This window comes from Melospiza georgiana, chromosome 3, assembly GCF_028018845.1.
Source record: "Melospiza georgiana isolate bMelGeo1 chromosome 3, bMelGeo1.pri, whole genome shotgun sequence".
In the NCBI taxonomy this organism is placed as follows: domain Eukaryota; kingdom Metazoa; phylum Chordata; class Aves; order Passeriformes; family Passerellidae; genus Melospiza; species Melospiza georgiana.
In genome coordinates, this window is record NC_080432.1 from 111771673 (window position 1) to 111797296 (window position 25624).

Consider the following 25624-nt stretch of genomic DNA (forward strand, 5'->3'; position numbering starts at 1 on the left):
TTATAATAAAAGTTCAATTTTGTTGTAACTTCAAAACTCTGCCTAAATGTTAGTGCTAATTATTCCAGTATCTTTATGTTATTCCCATTCTTGCATGTGTGAAATGGAGATGGCACAGTCCATCAGTTGGCTGTCACAGCAAAGTGATGCATTGTGTTTACACCAGTAAAGTCCCCGTGAAGTCAATGGAATTTCAAAGATATGATTAAAAGCAGAATTTATACTTTCCTTTAAAGATCCTTTCTGGGAACACACATCTTTTAAGTCATGATTCATAAAAAATATATGTTGAAGAAAAGCATTCCATTGAAATAAATGATCCTTGGGTGTATGCTGCTGTAGTGTGCTTGGCAATGTATGCATTAGAAAGAGTCCCATTAGCCAGTCTACTAAAGGATCATAAACTTGACTGTTGGACTAGCAGAGCTGGAGTAAATGAAGCATAAACCAAGCTAAGTAGAACGTAACATAAACAGCATCTCTTTCACCTAATGTAGGTATTACCATCTTCAGCTACTAATATGCTTATACAAAAACATTGAGTTTGAGGTTTTTTTAGATTCTGTATAATGTATGAACAAAACTGTATACCAACATTAAGCAAAGAAATTGCATCTTCTGTGCAAAGTAAGTAGTATTTGGGAAGGTAAAGGGTATTTGTTTTCCTTATTTTCTTCAATTCTTCTAGTACCCCCATAGCAAAAAGAGAAAAGAGGTTCTTTTTTCTAAGCACATGTAGTGAGTGAAAAAACAAGGGGAAGTGGCTTCAATCTGAAAGAAGGCAGGTGTAGATTAGATACAAGGTAAAAATTCTTCACTATGACTGGTGGTGAGGCACTGGAGGATGCCCAGACAATTCATGGATGCCCTATCTGTAGAAGTGTTCAAGGCCAGGTTGAAGGCAGTTTTGAGCAACCTCATCTACTGGAAGTGCCGTGGCAGTGAGATTGGATTTAGATGATCTGTAAGGTCACTTCCAACCCAACTCAATCTATGAATCTATGATTCTATGATAAAAAGATATTGTTTGACTTCCTCAGATTGGAAAGGCCCCCTAAGCATTATTGATTTCAGCTCCCTGCTCCTTACAATACTACTTAAAATTAAACTACACACTTAAGAGTGTCATCCAGAGGCTCCTTGAACTCTGACACTTTGGTGCCATGACCACTCTCCTGGGGAACCTGTTCCAGTGACTGACCACCCTCTCAGTGAAATAACTTTTCCTAATGTTCTATCTGAATTTCCCTTGATGCAGCTCAGCTCATTCCATTTCCTTGTGTCCTATTGCTGGTCTCCAGAGAGAGAGCAGGATCTCCCATTACACTATTTCCCTTGAGAATGAGGTCACACTTCAGCTTTCTTTTCTCCGAGATGAACAAACCAAGTGACCTCAGACACTCATTTAAGTCTTGCCATCGAGGCCTTTCACCATCTTAGTCAGTCTCCTTTGAGCACTGTAATACTTTGCAGCCTTCTTTTACTGAGACCCCTCAAAACTGCATGCAGTACTTGAGATGTGTCTGCTCCACTACAGTGGAGAGTGAGACAATCACTTCCCTCAGCTGGCTCACAATGCTGTGCCTAATGCACCCCAAGTTGTCCCCTTTGGCTGCCAGAGTACACTGGTGGCTCGTATTTGACTTGCCATGAATTCAAACCCTCAGATTTCTCTCATACAGAGTGGTTCTCCGGCCTCTCATCCCACAGTTTGTTTACATAACCACAATTCCAGGTGAAGACTCTGGCACTTGCTCTTGTTAAATTTCATGTAGCTGGTGCTTGCCCAACTGTCTGGTCTATCCCGATCTCTCTGTAAAACCTCTCTGCCCCTGAAGGAGTCCACAGCTCCTCCTAGTGTAATCAGCAAATTCACTTTAATGTGTATTTAATTTCTGTGTCCAAATCTTTTATAAAAATCTTGAAGAACCCTGGCCCTAAAGCTGAGCCCTGAGGAGCCCAGTGGCAACTGGCTGCCAGCATGATGCAAACCCATTTAATACCTCTCTGAGCCAACTGCTCAGCCAATGTGTTATGGATTTCTCTGTGCTCTGTACATTTTATCCAGAAGGATACTCGGGGAAAAAGTACTGGAAACTTTGCTATAATCCAAATGTACCACATCTACTCTCTTTTCTTGGTGGCTGACCTGGTGCTAAAAGGAGATGAAGTTGGTTAAGCAAAACTTTTTCCTCATGAGCCCATGCTATCTGTGGCCAGTGAGGGTGCTGTCTTTCAGATGATTTGCAATAATTGCCAGAACAAGCTCGTCCCTAATTCTATCAGTCACTGAAGTGAGACTGATAGACCTGTAATTTACAGGGCCTTCCTTCTTTCCCTACTTGAAAACTGGAACAATATTTGCCAGCTTCCAGTCAACTGGGGCTTCTCCAGACTCCCAAGATCATTGACAACTAATGAAGAGAGATCCTGTGATGACACTGTCCATATCTTTCAGTACTCTGGGATGAGTCCCATCAGGGCCCAGAGATTTATGTACATACAGCTGTAGCAGCAAATTTCAAAAAATTTCAGGGTCAGCTGGAGTTTATAATTCCCTAATGTATTCCCAAAGTTCACACACCTCTTTTTGTGTGTGGTTTGTTTTATTTTTCCCAAAGAAATGGCCATCAAGGGACTCCTGCAAGACACTTCAGGAGTCAAAGTAATTTGGGGTTTTCCATCTACCTTATTTTCATCTACTCTTCTCCTTGGTCTCCTTTTCTCTTTCCTTCTCTGAACACTTTTACTATTTGGTCCCTTTGCAGCAACTAGAAAACCTGAAAATTGATGTCGAATTGCTGGAGGTTATGAAATATGTTTCATTGATTTCAAATAAAATGTCAGACATAAAATGCAGCATTCGTTTTTATAATTGTCACTTCTGAGGGTTGCAATTGAAGTTGGTAAGAAATACCAAAATTTGACCTTACTGAAATAGAAGATGATAAAGAGACATGACAACATTTCCATGGAAGAAGTATGCTAAAGTTAATTTTTGGGAAGTGAAGGTATGGTTTTTAAAGCAATTGGCTTTTTAGAAATATATTTTTAAGGGGATAAAAGGTAGTAAGTGCAAGAATTTTGGAAAAGTATGAAGAGATTATTAAAACTGCAAGGCACAGTACATATTGTCACGCTTGTGAATTGAATATGCCCAGTCAAAAGTAAAATCACCATTCTTGAAAAATCACCTGTAATACTTGACAGTTGGTTAGTTGTTCCCTTGACAACTGCTCTGGTAAATCAAGGGTGGAAATGAAGCTGCTATTTCAGCGTTTTGCAGGACCCTTTTATTTTATGTCTTTAATATCAATACTTTTTTAGTAAAGGGATTTTTGTGGGGATTTTTTTCCTATGTTGTACTGTTAAGCTGGGCTAGTATTTTTCAGAGTGTAGGGAGAAAAATACCAAGTAGTTCTAATTGTAGTCCTCCAACTGTGGCATTATAAAATGGACAGTGGTGTTGCTAGTTTCGAATAATTTTTCAGAAGACCAGAAGCCCTGCACTGATAGCAGTGTGAGGTCTTTGTTCAGAAACAGTTTTACCATGATTATTTAGCTTGTGTAGAAACAAAAGTTCTCTTTATAATGCTTGGAGTGATTTATACCTGCTGATATGACACTTTAATTTTGCTATATTTCTCCTTAATCTGTTAGAAATATGGCTGCACCTTCAGCATTGTATAGAAAATATAATCACTATAAACTAAACTTTCTGAAGTATGTTTACATAACCATGAATGCACCATTTTTACATTATTACATTGCATATTTATACTGCATAAAAACAGTTAAAAGTCTTCCAGAAGTTCCAGTCTCTGGACCTATTCTCATCCATATTGTCAAATATGTAATCAGTTTAAGATGCTTTACTATGTTTCCCTTGATATAACTGGAAGCTGAAGCAATCATGCTATCAATTAGAGCTTAAGTCAGTCTTTCCAATTATTAGAAGAGACATTAGTAGGGATTTTGCATTAATGCTTTCTACTGTGCTCCTTTAGTGCCACCTGGTGACTAGCTAGAAAGGGAAAAAAAGTATTATTTTATTTCCAACTGGAGAAATCTATGATAATTTAAGCTAAAACATTTACTTGAGCAAGATCATACCAGATTTAGAGGTGCCCCAATCTTGGGTATCTTAAGAGGATTTATTTGACTACCAGTTCCAGACCTAAAGTAATCAATGAGTCATGAGTGTGTGAGGTACACATTGCACTTTGTTGGAAATCCAGTGTTCATGCACATAATTAATCAACATGCAACTATTAATGACACAGTCTATAACCACTGTTGTGCACCTGTTGAGGTTTCATGAGTCTTTTGCAAAAAAAAATAGTTAATCCTTTGTGATTCTTGTTCTTAACTTTATATAAAATCCACAGCAACTATAAAAAAAATCATGATTTTCTAAGCCTAGAGCAAATAGGAAGGCTGAACATCTCATTTCAAATTTGTGGAAATAAATATTTGAATTCATCAGGCCTATATCTTAGCATCTCCAGGAACAGGCTTCACATGGCTCCAGACCGGTTAGATTATTGTGGATAACCTTGCCCATATGTCCCCCACATATACACATTTCCTATAACTACTTCTCACACACCCAATTCTTTACTTCCCTGTGAGTCCTTTTTATATTGTTGTGAGTGTGATATGAATGAATCACAATTCTCCTGCCGGACAAAATCATACTGCAATAGGAATCGTGTTGCATTGTCTCCTGTCACTGTCTCTGGAGGGAAAAATAGGCTGGCTTTAAGTGCAGCCAGAATATGCCACTGAGATGCAAGGCAGATGGACTGAAATGCCTTCAGCATCCAAACGAGTGTAAAAGCACCACTGAACTAAAAATACTTCAAAATTTAAAGATGTCAGTGATTAGCCACTTTCATCTCAGGTGTTCTTAATGTGAGGTCACTATCTCATAATATGAGGTTAATTAGAAAAATAAAGAAAAAATGTCAAGAGAATAAATCATCAGTTTAATTTTCTCTTTTCTAATGGATTTCAATCTTCTGTGAGATGTGTGAAATAATACAAGTGCATTTATTCAACTGCAAGATTAAGACAGATTTAAACATAGATTATAAGAAAACTATAACCAGGTTATAGAGCAACATTGATGGTATTTTAGTTCAAGTAATTTCTGTGACAGAATATTTCAAGTCCCTTCTTTTTTCCACCATTGTTTTTAAAAAATAATATTATTACATTTTGCATGTGTCTATGTTGCAGCACATTCTGGAATTAAATGCTATAATAAAGACAGAGATAGCATTTTGGTCTAACAGCCATTTTTTCATATTGTATAATATTCTAAGAAATCTGTCTTTTGGACTATAATTTTCCATGCTCTGTCTCTTTCTAAAAGCTATTCTAGGCATATTTAAGTAATCTAGCAAATTCAAACAGTCCTAATCCTGTAGTAACATAAGCATGAAAAATATCCATTTTGTTCACATTTCAAATGACAGGTTTTCCTTCCTATGACAAGACAGAGAAAAATTGCAAGTATTAATTCATTGGAAATCTTTACAGAGAAAGAAGCAAATGCTGAAGAAAACAGTGGTAGCATGCATGGAGTGCATTCCTAACCTGCACTCCAGAATACAGGGCAGTAGGTTCCTGCTTGTAGCCTCTGCTTTTATTCTCACAACTCAGTCACAAATCTATTGGCAGACATCAAACAAATCTGTTCTGCTCTTTGAGATTTCATTGCTGCATATTAGGAAAAAAGCAAAACACCTTTATGGCCTTTATGAACTTAGGATCTAATGATCAAAATCACTGTACAATAAACTGTTGTTTATGGATACTGAGAGGTTTTATTTGGATTTTCCTTTTTTTTTTCCTCATATATTTATTTAAAGACAGAATGGATTAGCAGGTATGTCTGAGTAGGGATGATTATTATCTGTGTTATTATCTAAATGAATTATGATACTTGGGCTTGTCTAAAAAAGGATTTCTAAAGTAAAGAACTTGTCAGTATTAAACAGTCTTTAAGGCTTATTTTAGTTGCACCTACGTTTAATTTTCCACTTTTTTCCTACAGTAAAGGACCAAAACAATATGTGTAGAAAACAGTGAGAATGTGTGTGGACCAGGCATTTGCAATGGAAGTTTACTATGCTGAGTGGATGGCTAATTGCTTGAAGATGGTCACACTGACACAGACCTCAATGTTCTTTGATTTTTCATTAGATGAGCATTCCTATTAATTAATTTTGCCACTTCACTTAAACCTTTGTTCTTTTTGCATTGGACCATTGTAACATGTGGTAGAAGATGTTATTTAGAAAAGGAAACATGCAGACTTCAGAAATCTTTCTGAAAATAAGGGACAAGGCAAGGACAGAGGGTGGGCTTTGATACGAGTGTGTTAAGTCTCTACTACTTATCCACTCAGAGTAGAAAGCATCAAGAAAAGGCTATGAGTTTGTTTCCCCCAAGAGAGAATCTTAAATGACCTGATTTTCTATTATCTGAGAAAGTTATCTTTATACTCTCTGACTTACTGAGACAATTCCCAGCAACTGAAATATGAGTAGGAATAATAAATCAAATTCAAAGAATATTTTATATTTCAAGAATTGGTTGGAAAACAGAACAGTGGAGCATTTTCTCAAGAATTGTCCTTATTTCAAGTACCTAAAAGGAAATCACCAACTATCTGTCAATATATCCATTGTTTATTAAGGAGAAACTTCTGTTTACTGAATTCATTATTTAAAATGAAATTGTGCAAATCAGATGGTCTTCAAAACAGCAGGCACTGTTTCTAGCTCTCTATATTTAAAATCAAAATATTATGCTAGCATTATACTTTTCAAGAAGGAATGCAATTGAAAAATACCTTAACAACAGGACTCTTTTTAGCCTAAAATTATAAATAAAAATGAGTGTTTTTCAAACTCATTTAAAGAGTCTAGGGGTCTAGATCACATTGCAGAGGGTGGTAATAGAAAAATGCCATTCAAGTATCTCAGTTTTTTTAAAGACAGATTCAAAAATAAGGAATGTGTTTCATACTTACAAGGTAGAAATAATTTAGCACATTTCAACCCCATGCATTGGAGTACAGTGAAAAGTCAATGAATTAGTATTGACTGATTTAGCTGTGAACCAGCAGTGATATAACCATTGGAAAGGTGGGATTTATTAATCTGTAAGCATCAGCTGCTGATGTGGATGTTCTGGCTATAGGGTGAGTGAGTAAATGCACTGGTTTTGTGCTATTCACTCAGAAATCACTGCAGTGAATTTCTAAATATTCGTTGGGGCCTATAATATACAATACTATATCCATTTATGTCAATACAATGTTCCCAGCAACTCAGAGGTGAAAACTGAGATTTCATAATGAATCTACAGAGAGAAGGATGAAATAGTAAAACTTTAGAAACAGAAGCAGAGGCACAAAACTCAAGGCATAACCTGGAATAAATCACCAGGTAGTGATATATAAAAAGGTAACATTTGAGACTATGGTACATCTTGATGTGTTTTCTCCAGGAGTAAATTTGTCCTTATCAATGCTGAAGTAATTTCTATGATTAATAATGCTTCTAATGTACAGATCATAATGGGCTTTACAATTTTTAACTTTTTCATGTGTATATTGCATAACATAAAAATTCATCTCTCCCAACAAAGAACAATTTCTGAGATTCCTATTATTGTCCTTTACCATTTATTCAGCTAAAAGAAATGGAAAATTTGGTAGCCCATATAAATATGTTAATTTTTTTTCAGAAACTTTTTTAAAGTTCGTTTTGTAGCATTTGTGAAATATTACATAAAAATGTAACATTGTTGTTAGATGCCGTACCCCAGAAACCTAATTATGGTGATTTGGCTGAAATTCTCCGTGTTTTATTGAATTTTCAGAAGTATTTACTACAAAAATTCCCTTAACCTTACATTCTTCTTTATCTCTGAGGCTCAGTACCAGAGTTTGCACTAACACAGTTTCCAAGAAGTGATAACTGCCTCGCAGTGTAATTTTTCTGCTCAGAGGTATGCAGCCTTTCATTTCTTATTCCATTTATGTTCCCTCTGTAGGTCAGAAAAAGAAATTTCAACCCAGGCTGTTCAGCATCATTCAACGTTGATGTCACTTGTCCAACAATCTTCTATACTAGAGAGATTGTATGTCAACCACAGTTAGCACTTAAAATTTATCAATACTCACTTAAATATTTAAAGATTTTTTCTTCTTTTCTCTGTATATACTTCAAACACTAGTCAAGAATAGCAAGAAAGGAAACAGAAGAGGGATGTTAGTTGATGAAACTTGCATCTTTTGTCTCCTGGGTAATTCAATAGCCATGAAACTGAGATTAATAGTGTCCAAAGATTTTCATACTTTATGGAAGTATGGACATCTCTTTCACCTTTCCTTTGCCGTGTGAGGTTTGAATACTCCGTGACCAACAGGATAAGCAGCAATGGGATCTTCTGTTTCCTTACAGCTACATGTTGCCTGTGGGCAGTCCTGAAGGTTACTGCATGATTGAAGTGGCTGCAGATGGAAACCCCCCTGTACAGCACAGACTTTCCTTCTCACATCGAGCATCTCAGGTGAGTCTGCAAAACATCAAAACATAGCTATTTGCTTTGAACATTTCTTCAGCATATGCACTACAGTTATTTTCAAAGGAGAATGGGTATATTCTAACTTCTTCTAAAGGAGGAAATATAATTCCTCTTCAGATATCATAACTTTCTTTCTAATAGGTGTTTTTGCATCCAGCAACCACAACATATCCATTAATTTCTTCTTTTATTTGACTCTAAAGCCTCTATTCCTGCTGCACAAAGTCCATAAAAAGGACATGGATGCTATGAGAGTTTAAAAAAAGTGTATTAGCAGTGTCATTTACCTAAGGCCAAGGGGTTATTAGAAACAATTCAGATATTATTAAGCAGTAATTCTAGTTACTTTTTAGTTGCAAGCTACACTGTCTAGTGGAGGACAGTTATGAATCATCAGTGATTTATTTTGGTTTCAGTATTTTTGCTAGGACTTGGCTTCTGAATAATATTGTGAAAATATCTGTCTCCATTTTGAAATTGGTATCAGAAGACTCGTTCTGAATGGACAAGAGGCCAGCTTCCCCAAATCTTGAATTTTTCATTTATTCTTTCTCTTCATTTTATTGCCTTTTTAATGCATTCTCTCGTCACAGGATTATTTCTGCATGAAACATTTTTAAACATTTTTAGACAAGAATTTGAGCTGTGATTGACAGCTTGCTTTATAAGTTTGTTCACTAGAAGACAGGTCAGTTATCTACAGAGATGCTATTCTTGATGTGCATCTCACAGTACGCACTGCTGGTTTGTAACAGAATTTTTTCCCTTGCGTGGTATGAAGTATGAATTTCAAATCCTCATGACCAACTGTTACACTTTACAGATCTGCTCCTAATCTCCCAGAACCTCTATTTACAAAGTACTCAATCAAAGAAAGAATAAAAGACATTTCTTATCTGTAAGAGGTCTAATGAATGTCTTCCCATTATTGCCCAAGATAATCCTTTACACTACTCAGGCTAAAAGTGAAGAAGGATATTTTCAAATTAGTATTTGAAAAGTTAAACATAAGTATTACATAATTTATTTATATAATGCTATATTAGACCTTTTATGTTATTAATAAGACTTTCACGAATTCTTTCTTTGTGCCCCCTTAAAATATATTCTGGTTCAGTCAGTTAAATTCAGAGCAGGACCTTTATAGAAAGAATGTGTATTATGGTGTACTAACATGAGCTTGAACATCAAGTACATTATGATAGAATCCAGTGATGCTAGAAACTGAGCAAAGCCTACTGAAGTTGCTCTGTGATACACTGGATCTGCCCCTAAGGTTAGTGCTTTTGTAAAATAAGCCAAATAATAAAGGAGATTGCTTTGCCAGAGGAGTGTTAAAAACACTGCTCTTAATCACAGAGACTTTGTCATGCAGTCCAATGCTTTGCTTAATTCTTGAAAGAGATTCACGAGCAGAGAGAAAATGTTTGCAAACACTACTTACAAATCTTGTCTATCACTGCGGTGTTTCATAGCTTTGTTTGAAAGGGGATAAAGTCAAGTGATCTGAAACTAATTCAACAAGTGCAGAGCCAATGTCTTTGAATTCCTTCGGTATGAAAAATCTGATTTAATTTTATCCATGCTCTAAAGGAAGTAGGTGTTTTTCTTTTTCACTTCAGAATGAAAGACGCTGAGTAGAAGAATATCTGGCAGTATTCACATTCATTCTATCACAGAATTGCACTTGAAATTGTCAGCAACACAGCTCCAGGACTGTAAAAAGTAATACTGAAAACAACAAAGCAAAAATCATATGGATGTGTGAATTCCAGATAAATCAATGGGATGTTTTCCTCCTGTTTCTATTTCTTTACAGGTGTCTGAATATGACAGTGAATGGCCTCTTCACTATAAGTTACCCTCTCACACGTTTTACATATGCTGTAATAATTTCTGATTCCATTGGTGGATTCTTTCTTGACTTGAGGGGGCTAGGTGTCACCCTCTTTCTGGACTAATGGTATTGTACAAATAAATGCATCATTGTGTGATGCAAGTATAGTTTTTTTCAATTCCTAAGAATTGGCAGGCACTTAGCAAATGAACTCAGGAATGATCTAGTCTCATGAATTCCAGATCTCTCTCAGAATTCCAGAAAGTCAGAAATTAGTTTGAGGAGTGGAATTCAGAGTGTTAAATGAGCCACAGATCATTTATATGTGATGATTAAGGGCTTGAATCCTAGGTCAGGCAACAGAGGAATTGCCATAGTGAGCACTAACATGATTTGGTCAGACTCTGTGTGAAAAAGTTGTGATTGTTTCTTTGCACCTTTATAAGGATGTTCTAGGCTTTTGGAAATTTGAAAATTTCCTTTTTTTCCCCCTTGGGCTTCAGTATAGCAGTCTGTTTTCTGTCATTCGTTAAAAAAACTAAAATATTTTTTCTGTATTCCCCTTATCTTGAGATCCCATAGGTCCCAGGTCCTAAAGGAAATGTCTTCAAGTCTACAGCTTCTCCTGTGTTCCTGCACCAAACTTCAGCCATGAATGTTCAACTCATCATATAGGATGAGGGTATCTATGTAAAAAACTTTCCATGTTCACTGTCATTAAGGCTGAGAATTCCAATTTGTGTTTTGTGGAATGTATGTTGTCTTATTTGAAAATATGAGAACAAATTAAACCACCCTCTTTGTAAGGATTATTCAAAAAGAAAAAAAAAGCGAATATTTTCTAAAATAATCACTTCAGAAAGCATCAGAGTTTTTTCCCATCTTCCAGTAATGATTATTTCCTTTATCAGTATCTATTGTTCTTTCATTGTTCACAATAACATCACAAATCACATTTTTTTTTCTGACAAGTCTCTTTTTGTTTCTGCAGATCAACTTTGGATCAATCTTCCTTGGAAAGGTTCCTGTTCGTGAGGAGGTTCATCGATGTGCTGGGCAGATATATGGCTATAAAGGATGCATTAGGGATTTTCAAGTCAACCACAAAGAGTTGTTCATCATAGATGAGGCTCTTGAAGGAAGGAATGTTGAGAACTGCAATGTTCCAATATGTGATTATCATCCATGTCACAATGGGGGGACCTGCACTAGGTAAGAGGCATTTATTTATCCATTTTATCATTCATTCCTGATGAAAAATTACTATCATTTTCTCTGTAATGAAATAATCACCAATCTTTTGTCCTGATAATTTCAAATAGAAAATGTGGCATCTTCATGCCAGCCAGAGAGATGTTTCACTTTATTTGCTTGCATGAAAAGTGATATAAAATATAATGACATTGTCTACATGGATATATATTTTGTTGAAGCCAGAATTCCTTTGCAACCAACTAGATCAGTACTCCTACAAGACTAAATCTGAACCTTTCTATAGACAGTTTGGACAGAAGGCACATAAGAGGTCATTCTTTTTCCTAAGAACTCCATCTCTTACTCAGTTGTGTATCCTCACACATCTTCATGGTGTGTTCCTGAGCACAAATGTTCATCATCATGCTATGGAAACACTAACAAGTGACTTTCCTGTTCACCTTCAGCATATGGGAAGAGATATTGTCAAAGAACCTTTGAAAGCTAAGGTGCATCACGCTGAAAGAGGAAATGGAGTCTGAGACAGACATGAGTTAAAAGAACAGAGGATGATGGTTCAGTTGAATGATGGTTCAGTAGGAGCACAGTAACTTTTTAAGCCATAGCAACTTGATCATTATCTAAGGAACTCAGCATTTAGAAACACATATCTGTTTAGAAATTATAGAATTTATGAAGTAACTGCCAAATTATTAAAAAATTGTACTTCAGGGCAAATGCTGAACAGAACAATTTAAAGTTCTTTTGATGTTCTGAGCCACTGTGTGTTTCTTAGATTGAGGAGATCTTGAACAAATTTTTGAGGGACTTCTCTGCCTCTTGATTGATATGAACACACAAAATATACGAAACAGGTCTTTGATCTCTAAGTCTTGTTTGACTAGAGCACATATGAAAGCAAGGCAGTTTTATGAGAACACACAATTTGCCTACCAGTCTGATGAAACTGAGTGTGTACTTTGGAGTAATGAATCTCTTTTTTTCTCTGTTGGTTTTTACTGTATCTCTGCCACTCTACTGCTTGGCCTGTCAGCTGCCATTATGGAATACTGTTTCGTTTGAATTTGTGTCCTGAATAATTCATGAGGATTGGATTTATTTCCTGCCTTTCTGCTTTCCAGCTGCTGGCCTGGGCCCTTTTCAGAAATGTTTTTGTTTTGAATTAGGTCACTTCTCCTCTGCCCAGAGGCTTCATGGAAGACTGGGCATGTGCAAACCAGGGATTAGTGGCTGTTCAGTAGCACAGTTCTCATGATTTTCTACAACAGCCAACTGATTTTCAGGGATCACCTTCTCCAAACCCAAGAATTATTCAATCTTATAAGCAGGAAATGAACTGTCAGCAAGCCTGAACAGATTAATTAGATGCTTCCGACAAAACTCAAACCTTAAAAAGAAGTATACAAGAGATAGAAACATGTCCAGGTGATCTGGGCAGAATACAGAGAAAAAATACAGCTCCACAGATATGGAGCTGGAAAGCCAAAGCCCTTCTGGAGATTAATCTGGCAGGGACGGGCAGAGCAAAGCCAAAAGCTTCTACAAGGATGTCAGCAGCACAAGGAAGACCTAGGAAAATGTAGGCTTGCTGCTGAATGGGGAAAAATCCTGGTGACAAAGGATTCAGGAGACTCAAGTGCCTTCTTTGCCTTAGTCTTTATGGATAACTGGGCTCCAGGAATCCTATTCCTCTCCTGTAGGAGAAAGTCTGAAGAAAGGAAGATTTACGCTTGGTGGATGATAATCAGACTAGAGAGTTTTTAAATCAACTGGACATATATCTGTGGCACCTGATGGTATTCACACATGAGAGTGATGAGGGAGCTATCCGGTGTCATAGCAAGATTTTTGCCAGGTGTTTCAATTACAATGCTTAATGGCAAAAAAAAAAAAAAAAAAAAAAAAAAAAAAAAAAAAAAAAGTACAGTTTTCATTGCATTTAATTCTTCAGGTGCTTGTTAGTGGGTTTGCTTCTAAAAGACCATGAAGTATTACGTAGCAAATATCTCTGTCATGTTTTTTTAAGAAAGACTGGAGTTTGTCAACTCATATTGCTGAGTATAGACAGGTGTGTTTCTAAGAAACATTTTTTACAATTGTTCTGAAAAGATATTTACTTGCCTTTTCTCATCATTAGAGGAAAAAAATACTACTGTAGTGTTCAACCCATTAATTACAATGATTATGCAAAAGAAATTTATTTGAAAGGGAAAAAAATATTCTTTGTCATTTTAGTAAAACAAGACAGGGATTAGAATGTACCTAGTGCTCAGATGCAGAACTTCAGGGTGCAGCTGACCCCTCATTCTGGTCATTGGTTGTATCAGGTGTTCCTCTGGCATTTGTCAGGGCAAGACTTTGCACCAGGCAGGGCATCAGGGCAGACCCAGCCCTTGGGCTTTGGGGATATCTCTGGGTATAGTGACATGCTGAGGCAGGACTGGGACATCAGTCCACTGGTAGAGGATCAGGATCAAGCTCAGAACGGGGAACAAGGGCCAGACACAGCCCTAAATTTTCTAGGCGGGGCAATGGTGACAGGAAAACAGAGCTTCAGCATGTGTAATGGTGACTTGGGAAGGCAGACAATGGAACTCCAAATGTGCCTCATTTCCTCTTTCTTACCCGCTGTTTGATACCCTGAGCATGATGCCGTGTGGTCTGGGATATCACCTGGGTCAGCTGGGGTAAACTGTGTCTCCTTCCAACTCCTTGTGCTGCCCCAGCCTCTGCACCGGTGTCATGGGGTGAGGAGCAGAAAGGCCTTGATTGTGTTATCAACCCAATGTTCAGCACAAATGTAAAATACAGCTCCCCACCAGTACAATATTAACTCTATCCCAGCCAAAGCCTGCACAATAGACCAAAAACCATTGGTTTCAAAAGTGTTTTAACATATGTTTCATCAGATGAATGTTTCAATGGAAATCTACATTTTTAATTCTTTACGTAGTCATTATGTATTAGATTTAAAACCAAAACAGTCTAACTATTTAAGTGCTCTACTCCTTTAAAAAACACTTTTCCAAGTTCCCTAGCTCTTTTACAGCACTTTATGCTAAGGTAGAATTCCAGATTAATTTCATAGGGGGAAAAACGGCAACTATTCCATAAATTTAAGGGTTGATGCCACATAGTTCTATGGAATTCAAACCTCGTTGGATTTGGATGTGTTTGAAATGGGCATGGAAAGATTAACCTAGGAAGCTCTTAATATTCTGTGTGGCCCCCTGATCATATGAGCCAGATGTTGCAAACCAAGCTTAGTGTTAATTAAGAAGACACATCTGTGTGTGGGAAATAAACTCACAAAATTACCTCACCAATGATTTGACAATTATGTCAGCCACTACACTAGTAGCAGTTGATTAATGCATTTGTTTTAAATTTTATAAAGACTCAAAAAATGTAAACATACACAAGCTTAGCTTTTATAATGTAGGATACAATCTCAAAGTTAATTGCTCCCACAAACAATCATGTTTGCAGTGTCTCAAACTATTCTCACAGTGATTATTCCTACTGTTGTTATTCCCCATGTATTGATGCAGCAGATGGGTCCATTAATGTTAATCAATTAACCAAGACTGAAAAATCAAACTCAATTAGCAATAAATTTCAATAGAGAGACACTTCTCTTCAGATTTCGACTGCCATGTACGCTGTAATCAACAAAAATATATAAGGAATTTAAATTTTCAATTTTCATCTCCTGATAATATAAGAGGTACCTTCCTAGATATGTAGGTCTCATTTGAATAGAACTTTTTTATCTATAAATACAGAAATACATATTTTAAAGCATACTTCAGAAACTGTCTGTTTTCTGCATTCTGGGAAATCATGCAATTCCTCTTTAGCCTTTAAGAACAGATTACTAAATGAAAATTTTCATCCAAACTCTTTTCTAAAGTTCATCTGATATTTTGAATGCCTTTTAGAAAAAAAAAAAAAAAAAACAAAGGAGAATGAATTCAGGATTAGGTTAGCTTGTAAGAACAAGATAATTTTATAGTTGAACTTGGTTAAGTGACAGACTATCTTATGATGTAGATGCTGAGGAGACCAGATGAAGGGATTTAACAAATTTTTTGGTGTCCTTCTAGTATATATCCTGAATATTAATTAAACAGTAGAAAGGGTAATTATGAATGTGAATTTTTAGGAGAAAAAAGAAATACCTTTAACTGTAGACCTTGGAGACACTAAAATGTTCTTTGTAAACTTTTTTACATCTCCTTTTTCATTTCAAAGGCTAGTCCTGGTGATCCTTTTCCAGCCATGTGCCAAAAATGCATTTGTGCTTGCTTATGCCCATAAGCCAAAACTGTGTGTTATGGTAGGATTAATCTAAAGATATGCTTGTATGCCTTTATTAATTATTTTCTCACATTTTTAGCACAGAGGTGCAGTCTGCTTCCAGCTTGAAAAATCTGGTTTGTGTGGTTTTTGACCTAAAGATAGAATTGTTACCCTAGAATATGCAGATTCCTTCAAACTAAGGACCACTGAAGCATTTCTCCAAAACTAGCAAGAGTATGGCAGGTCAAATCTTTAGAATTGCTCATGGATTTTCTTTCACTGCTTTAGTTGTAGGTGGTTTTGGGTAAGAAGGTACCAGTCAGTCATAAATAATGGAATTTATCATATATCAATAAGCTTTTTATAGATGTGTTTTGTAGATTAAGAGACTCAGGCCAACATATTAGCTAGAATATCAGTTTTTTGGGGTTTTTTATCAATCTAAATCCTAGTTAACATCCATATTAAGTTCAGAATTCATAGTTTAAGTTCCATCATATTCAGGTTTTGCAAAAAGATAAACCAAAGGGATTAAAATTCATCTTCGTTGATCTTCAAATGAAGAAAAATTCCGGATGGGAGCTGTTTACCCTCACAACTTTTCAGAAATTACAACACATGCAGTTATGCATGCTGATCTGTATGAAGAAGATAAACTACTACCTTTTAAAGGGATGATTTTTAGGCAGATCTCTCAATACCAAAGATGCTTACATTCTACAAGTCCAGAAATGGATGTTGGGATGATGAAAATGGTGGTAATGATGTTGATGATGATTCATGCTTACACATACCATTATTTAGGAAGACTAGTTGGGAGACTTGATTTTTTGGGGTCCTGCTCTTTTTATGAGATTAGATTTTATAGTGGGAGTTTGGTACTTAAGAGATTCACATTTGGAAATCTATTACTTTTTTCTATTACTCATTTAAAATTTTATTTTGAAGAATAAAATAATTAATTTAAATTTATATCCAAGCTGTTTTCTTTTTCTGGAAGAGAGATTGTTCATCCTTTTTGGTTTCTCATGATCTTTAGAAAAATTAATGCCATTCTTATCAAGAAAAAAAATAGTTTTGAGGAGGCTGAAAGATAATTCCATAATGATCAAAATTCCTGTTGGATGTGTGTTTGTTGCATCATATTCTCACAAGAAAATCAAATAAGCAGAAGAAAAAATTTCATTTCTAGTTTTCCTAACGCTAAGTGTTAAGAGGTAGAGAATTCATTTACCTAGGCTGATCTTTCTGGTAGAAGGAATTAATTTGGCTTAAGTCCCATGTAAAAACCCTGCACATTGATTTTCTGGAAAAAATCTTCATTTCTCCTACATTAGTTTTCCTTAAATAAGAACAGAATGCTAAAATTTAATGCCTTCTAGCCCTTGAAGATTAGACAGTAAATTGTTCTAATCTACAATTTTGTTAGGATATCTGTTTCAAGACTGAATTAATTGAACCAGGTGTGTCTCAGTCTTTGCATCAGAAATAGATTCCCATTTTATCATATTGAATTTCTTGGGCATCTCAGATTATAGTAGCGTGGAGGAAAGATTTGACAAAGAAATCAAAGCCATATTCCATTAAGCTGACAGCATTAAGTGATGATGTTTTAGATTTTAAACAAAACATCTGTAAGACCTCAGGAAAGTTTATGATGATAACGTATGGGAACACAGCAAAATATAGAATCATAAATTTTGTTGGATATACTAGTATTGAGCTGTTATTCTTTTCAAATAAGCATATTTAAAATATGGAACTTCTTTACTAGTGATTAAAATGAGGTACTCTCTTCAGAATTTGTTTGCTTCAGAACATAATTTTATCTTAGAAATATTGTTGTAATAACAAATTCTGGCAATTGAAAAATAATCGAAACAAGCAAGTTAGAAAAAGTGATATTCAACCCATAAAGCATTCTGCTTCTAATTTAGGGGATTCTGTTAAAAATGTTTGTGGGAAAATCAATTTTTTATGTTCTCAGATCCACAGATTTAGCATCTGATTAGTGTGAAAAGCGGCACACTGAAAATAGTGCACGTAAGAAAATCAAGGATCAAAAATATATAGGGCTTCAAATTCCTGACTCTTTAGATAATGTGCAGGCTGTGCACAAAATTTTTTATATATCATGTTATATATCATCTCTATTGAATTTTACTTAAATCAGAGAAGCTGCCATTGCTAAAATTTTACTGGGGTTATTGAAATACCAGTAAATGCCATTATTATACCAGTCATCTTGGAATGTTCCTACTGAATGCCTAGAAATTCTATGTAGCATTATATCTGCGAATTACAGCAGAACCAAATCAGCATTTCTGATAGCTTTAATTCCTGAAGGGGTATCTAGTTTGCAGCTTTAAAATACAACAGAGCAGCAAAATTAATGAAATACTTTTCCAAGGCAAGTGAGATGTTTAAGTATATGTAGAAATACTGAAAACACTATTCATACAAATTTCTCCAATTGGAGAAGTAGCGTGCAGAATCTTAGCTAGAATTTCACTTTACTATTAATACTGACAAATAGTAGAGCTCAGACTGTTTGCTATAAGGTATATCATGTAATATATGTATGAAAACTGACTAGTGTGTCATATTCATTGAACTAATGGTTTTCCAAAATTCCACATAGATAATCCTTTCATCAAAGGTTTTTCCGAGGACCCAAGCTCAGAGAGTGGTGATGAACAGTTACACTCATGTGTCAGCCTGTCACTAGTGAGGTTTCCCAACTCTGTGTTGGGCCCAGTCCTTTTTAATATCTGTATTGATGATCTGGATGAGGGGATGGTGTGCACCCTCAGTAAATTCACAGACAGCTTCAAGCTGGGTGGGAGAGTTGACAAACTGAGGTCAGGAAGGCTGTGCAGAACTGGACAGGCCGGATCCATGGGCCAAGGCCGATTTTGTGAGGTTCAATAACACCAAGAGTCAGGTCCAACACTTGGGTCACAACAACCCCTTGCAGAGCTCCAGGCTTGAAACAGAATGGCTGGAAAACTGCTTGGAAGAAACGCCCTGGGCATGCTGGTTGACAGCAGCTGAACATGAGCCAGGGTGGGCCCAGGTGGCCCAGAAGGCCAATGGCATCCTGGCCTGCACCAGCAATAGTGTGGCCAGCAGGGGCCCAGGGCAGTGATTGTCCCCCTGTACTCAGCACGGGTGAGGCCACACCTCAAATCCTGTGTGCAGTTTTGAGCCTTCCTCATGAGAAAGACACTCTGAGGTGCTGGAGTGTGTCCAGAGAAGGGCAGTGGAGGTGGAGTTCCAGCCTGGAGAAAATTAGTCTCAGTGGGGACCTTATTGCTCTGTACAACAACATGAAAGTAGGTTGTAACAAGGTGAGTGTTTCCCTCTTCTCCCAATTAATAAGTGACAGAACTAGAGGAAATTGGCCTTAGGTTGCAGCAGGGGAGATTTAGGTTAGGTATTAAGGGGAAAAATTAATCAAAAAGTTTATATATATGAACACACTGCCCAGGAAAGTGGTCAAACCACCAGATAATCTGCAGTGTCTGTAATACTTGTCAGAACATTTCTTCCTTTGCTGCTGACCTAACATGCACACCTACTTACTAGTTATAGATTTCTACACTTCAAACACTGAAAATTACAGAGAACCACTAGTGTAGTTAATGGAGGTTGAATGGGTTAGAATTTCATTGCTCTGAAACCTTGCTTGGGAGGTTATCATTGAAGGAAAACAATGAGGCTTATCAGAGGTCACAGAACACGTTTTGATTATGCTTTAGAGAAGCTTTCTTTGCCTTTGGTATCTTTTTAGCTTCTAGGAACATGCTTAGTATTCAAATAGAATTTGAGAAGTCTGGATATGAAGTATCATCTTGATATAGAAGGTTATCATGACACCAGATTTGGTTTTGTACTTTATTTTTTTCTCAGAAAGCACTTGTTTAAGTTTGCCTTTTAGAAATATAAAAAAATGTTTTATTTTGTTTTGTTTTGTTGTTTTTTTTTTAATGAGAAACCATGGGGTTTGGATTTAATAAAACTAGCCAACTTTGTGATCATCTAAAAAGATAAATATACATAGTGGTACCATGATAGTCACGAAAATCTCATGCTCCACGTGTATGCATATAATGAATTTAGATTAAGTGTCTTTTAAGTAGCCAAACCTAGCTAAAAGACAGCTTTTAGGAAGCAGAAAGACAGAAATAGAGGAGACATTCTGCCAAAGATCCGTAAGTGTCCAGCTGACTATTCAAAGGCAAAGGTAACTAGTACTTCAGTTTTTTCTCAGAGTCCATTGGAATAGGCCAATACCTGAGGTGCTTATACTGTCTTCCCCACAGCTGGCTCCATCCAGTTGTATCAGGTCTTGCATGTTGTGAAATAGAGACCTTTTATTTTATTATTTTTACTAAGGAAAATTTATAGAAGTTATGTATTACTCTGAAGTGAAGGGGAACATAGAAGATCAATATGTTATTTTATTCTCAAAACATCCAGAGATTACCTGGTGTCTTGATAGAAAATTAGTACATCGCTCTTCAGGAAAGACTGTCGTGGATAAAAAATATGTATGAAACAACCACTTTTGAAGACTGGTTTTCTGAAATCTATATCTTTGGAAATATAGGAAATATAGAAATATAGTAAAAGGACTCTAGAACCACAAAAATCCTTTTGTCCTTTACCAGGACCTCTCTCAGGTTACTTCACAGTAGAAGAGGCCAGAACAAGACCTGGGTCATTTGTTCCCTCCATAATTAGTGGAGATGTCTAGCATTGTTGTGGAACAATACAAATCACTACATCACTGCTCCCTGAAAGCTGATTTCATTACCATGATGATAATATGGGATATATATTTCATTTATATGATGTCATAGTCATATGAGTTTTTGGACATCCCACCCATGTCTGTACATGAAGCACAAACATGTTTACATGTAGAGTACTTTAATGAATACTTTACTTTGCTATGTACCTAAAAGAACACATTTGCTTCACACTCATGAATAGGTTGTAATACTAAATGAGATCAGTTTCTAAAAAATTCCAGTGGGAGTGGGCACCTCAGGAATGCTGCAAGGTGAAAATCTCAGATGGAAACCAGTTACTCAGAGGCAGAAGTTTTGTTTTAATAGTTATTGAAGCTGCCAGTCGTAAGGGCTCCACTGGCAAGCTGGCCCAGCCAATGGCTGGGGTGTGATGGTGAGTCTTTGCTCTAGAGAGACAGCAGACACCTTCTTTACTGACCTAGTAGTGGGTGCCTGCAGTGATCAGATCAAAACTGGTGCCCTGTGACATTCTGAGTGTCTGGCCAAGTTCAACCAGCTGCTGGGAATTGAGGAGGAGCTCGGCAGCAAGGCTCGCTTTGCTGGCAGGAACGTTCAGGAGCCCTAATGTGCACTAAGTGTGGATGAGTCACCTTTGTTCTGGTTCAGCACTCTTCATCAACTCAGACCACGATTATCACTGATCACTTCAATTACTGTTATTTACATGGCAGTTACATTATCACTGATCACTTCAATGACTGTTATTTACATTGGAGTTCTCTTTCTACCTTCCCCAGCAAATTTTCTCGGGATTGCAGAGGGATGTGTAAACCTTCGGTTTCAGAAGCTCTGGTCATGACATCACTTTTCTGTTTCCAAACAGCCTTTGAAGCTACTAATAGAATGTGAAGTTTCATTATTGAGGCACCAGGTCATGAGCTTGCTGTAATCATGAGGAATTTGTGAGGTGTGTAATAAATATCTGTGTGAAAACGCAGGTAGAAACACATGTGGATATGTATACACTCAAACAAATTATATGCTGACCATAACTGTGCAATATGTGTTGTTCCATTCTCCAAAATCATCCTGTCTTCATTGTACTTTTGGGGTTTACAGTAGATTTTTGGGGAGGGTGCTAAGGGTAATTTTTAAAATTTTGTATCTCACCCCAATTGCAAAGACAAGGACACTGAGAAAATAGGTAAAATCCCAAAAAGACACATGAAATGGAGTACATTAGGAATGAATTCTATCAATTAAATATAAATGAACAGCATTTGTTCAAGATGCGAGTGCTGTCCTGTAAATAAAATACTTTTTTTCTATATTTCTCAGTGACAATCTTAGCAATTAGAAACATAGAATAATTGAGATTGGTAAAGACCTCCAAAATCATCTAATCCAACCTTTGACCAATCTCCACCTTGCCAACCAGATCATAGGACTAAGTGCCATCTCCAGTTATTTCCTGAGCACTGATAGGGGTGGTGACTCTATCACTTCCCTAGGCTGCCTATTCCAGTGCTTTACCACCTTTCTATTCAGTGACAAAATTCTTCCTGACATCCTACTTGAACCTCTCCTGACATAGCTTTAGGCCATCTCCTCTGGTCCTGTCACTTGCTACCTGTGAGATGAGCCTGACCCCCACCTTTCTGCAGCCTCCTCTCCTCAGGGAGTTGAAGGGAGGAATAAGGTCTCCCTGAGACTCCATTTCTCCAGGGTGAGCAACCCCAGCTACCACAGCTGCTCTTCCTATGATTTACTCTCTAGACCAATTCTTCAGCAGCTCAGCCGTCCTTCTCTGGACACACTCCAGCACCTCGATGTCCTTCTTGTACTGAGGGAGGGCCCAGCACTCAAGATGCAGCCCCACCAGTGCCAAGTACAGGGAGACAATCATTGTCCTGGTCCTGCTGGCCACACTGTTGCTGATACAGGCCAGGATGCTATTGGCTTTTTTGGTCACCTGGGCACACTGCTAGCTCCTATTCACAGCTTAAATTTAATTATTTTTTTTTCTTCTGGATTATTCATATAATGGGGTCTGGAAAAGATCAAGGAAAATACACAGAAATAAGCTAGAGAATGGTATATCATCAATAACAGAGATTTTCAATCTAAACAAATTCTTCACAGCAAAGGGGTTTGAGTTACAAATGGCTGGCATTTTGAGCTCAAGTCTTAAAATAAAACATGAAGACTACTATCTGTAGCCTGAATAATATGCATTAATTATTCTGTTTTGCAGTACAACATAATATGTTAGCATGATTGTATTTCAGTTGTCAGATATGCCCAATAATTCATTAATTTTTCCATTCTGTAAACCATTTCCAGAAATATTGCATAATATGTCTAGGTTGGAGCCTAAGCATGGTAGTTCATTAACCCAGGCTTAAGCACTTTCCTGGATACCTTCAGGGATTAATTATGGACATCATATCTTACCAAAATATTCAGAGATTGATTTAAATCCCAAAATTCGCACTAAGCTCATTTTCATCATGTTATCATTTTGTGCAAGCCAGATTTTTTTCCTTTGCATTCATTAGCATTCAGGATATTGTTACATGGATCAGAGTCACTACCTGGAAAAAAATACTAATGTAGTGGAGAGAACAAACTGTTTAGAAAAACCTAGGGTAAATTGAACTGAAAATCATTTGCAGTTAAGAACCATTAACAAATAAATTGTGTATTGTAAAGGGGATTACCTTTTTTAAACTCTTTTAACCTTTTTCTCAAGTAGATTTCATGGAGAAATTAAAGTGAAAATTTGCCAAATGGTTGGAATCTCCCACTCTGCTCCTTCAGGCACGCAGTCCATAAGATGGTTTTACTCCAAATTTTATGGTACATTTAGAGCTCTTAATTTAATTAATTCCTTTTTCCTCTCAGGTCATGCCTAATACAATGTATTCTCCTATTATCCAAAAAATGGTATTAAAAAACAACAACAACAACAATAACAACAAATCATCCCTGGTGATTAATGCCAAGCCTCTAAATTAGTCAGAAGGTCTAAATGCCCCCACTCCCTAGTTTGGAGAATGCACAGAAAGAGTTCCAAACCATTTCCTTTTCCTGATGCTTTCTCTAGGTTTCTGATTCAGGCAGCGCAATTCTTATACCCTCATCTTCCCCAGGGTGAAATTTGCCTACTTAAGATTCACTTAAACTGTGAAGCACAGCTGAAGTGGGACACAGGACACAGTAAACAGCTCGTTGCTTTGTCACTGCTCCGGGGATGATAGAGCAAGAATGCAACATATAAACATGCAGTAAGTTCAAAGTAGCCACTCATATTTAAAATCCTGCTGCAGTCTTTGAGTATCATTATTATTTCCCTGCTTTAAAGAACAATGAGGTAGACAAACTGTTTCACAGATATCTATTTAATTGTTAGGCATTAAAATTCTTGGAGTGGACAAACATTTTTAACATTGAAATGTTACTTTAGCATGTATGCTTAAACTGCAATAAAAAGACAAAGCAATCAGGAGCATATTTTGTTAGCTTTACAAGTGTTGAAACTCAGCATCCAGATTTATTAGGTGGTAGTTATGCCGGCTAAAAATTCAAGACTGAATTCTAACATTGGTTTTCAGCTTCAGCAAATGCTCTCTGGGTCCTGCTGTGTTTCACTTAATAGCAAGGACGAGTGAATTCCAGCTGTAGGAGAGCATGTTTTACATAGAAGCTACTGCAAGGCAAGAGTCAATACTGAGATGGAGCAGGATTCAATATCTGGACACTTTATTTATGGACAGTTGCTTGTTTGTGTTCAATCAGCTTTTTAAAGCTAGGGCGATGATTTAAGAGCAGATGTAGAGTTATAACACTCAGTTTTAAAATGAGAGGATGTTTGTTTTGTACTTTGATAGTAAAATGCTGTGATTTAATATGAACAAGATGGCATTTGTGGTTAGGAACTAATCTTGCTAGATGCAGAATATGTAAAAAATGGTAATTGAAATGAATATATCTTTTTTGTTTTTTTTAATCTGCCTACTAATTTAGTTAAACCATCAATTTTTTTTAATGGATAAATATTTGAGTAGTAGCAAAACCAGTTGGGTATTGTTATATCTGTATAATATGTATATAGGAGAAAATACATTTATATTCAAAGTGTATTCATAGGCAAATTGGTATACATGCTTATATATTGATGTTGTTTATCAGTATGCTTTTGCCCATATTTTTGGGTGGGCTTTCTTTAGTATGAATTGGGCAGTTCGTAATTCCTGGATGTTTAGATTGACAAGCATTTTCTGTAAGCTAGACTTGATAATATGTGTTTTTAGTAACTTGGGCAATATATATGTATTTCTCATATGCTTGACAATGATTGCATATGTGTTCTATCAAGCTACACTGCAAAGCCAGGTACACGTGCAATTAGCTTTCCTTAGATCAGAACACTGCAACCTGAGCCACAAACCCAAAAAAACAGAGCGTCACAAGGCCACTCACCACAGAATGCTCCAACTTACAAAAATCAAATTAAAAACAAAATGAGAAACATTGGGTTTGTGTCAAATCTCATCTTTATGCTCTGGAGACATTTGATTATACAATTATACACTGTCCAAGGGCCTGCGTATGCAAAATAACACTTTTCTCCAGGAAAAAAAAAAAAAAAAAAAAAAAAAAATCAACAAACCAAATCTTAAGTAAATGGATGCTTCATAAACTGCTTTTCTTTGCCAGGAAAATCCTCCAATCCTTGGATGTGCAAAATCCTTATTACCATATTTTGTTCTGCTGCCTCTTGAGTAAAACGCTGCTGCGTGTCTCTGGGCTGGTTTTAGGCTTTCAGCAGGCTGTGGGAGAGAAGCGCTGTGGGCTGCTGCCACCTACAGCTCCAGTGTCACTGGCTCCCTGCCGGAGAAATGGAGCC

General features: G+C 36.7%; 1 protein-coding gene across 1 annotated transcript in view; it reads left to right on the forward strand.

Annotated features, from left to right (window-relative positions):
* Nucleotides 1-25624, forward strand: part of EYS (eyes shut homolog) — a 701217-nt gene that overhangs the window by 588213 nt on the left and 87380 nt on the right. The window contains exons 40-41 of the mRNA XM_058021581.1: nucleotides 8481-8589; nucleotides 11433-11653. Coding sequence (XP_057877564.1) covers nucleotides 8481-8589; nucleotides 11433-11653 — 330 coding nt within the window. The remainder of the gene's footprint in view (nucleotides 1-8480; nucleotides 8590-11432; nucleotides 11654-25624) is intronic.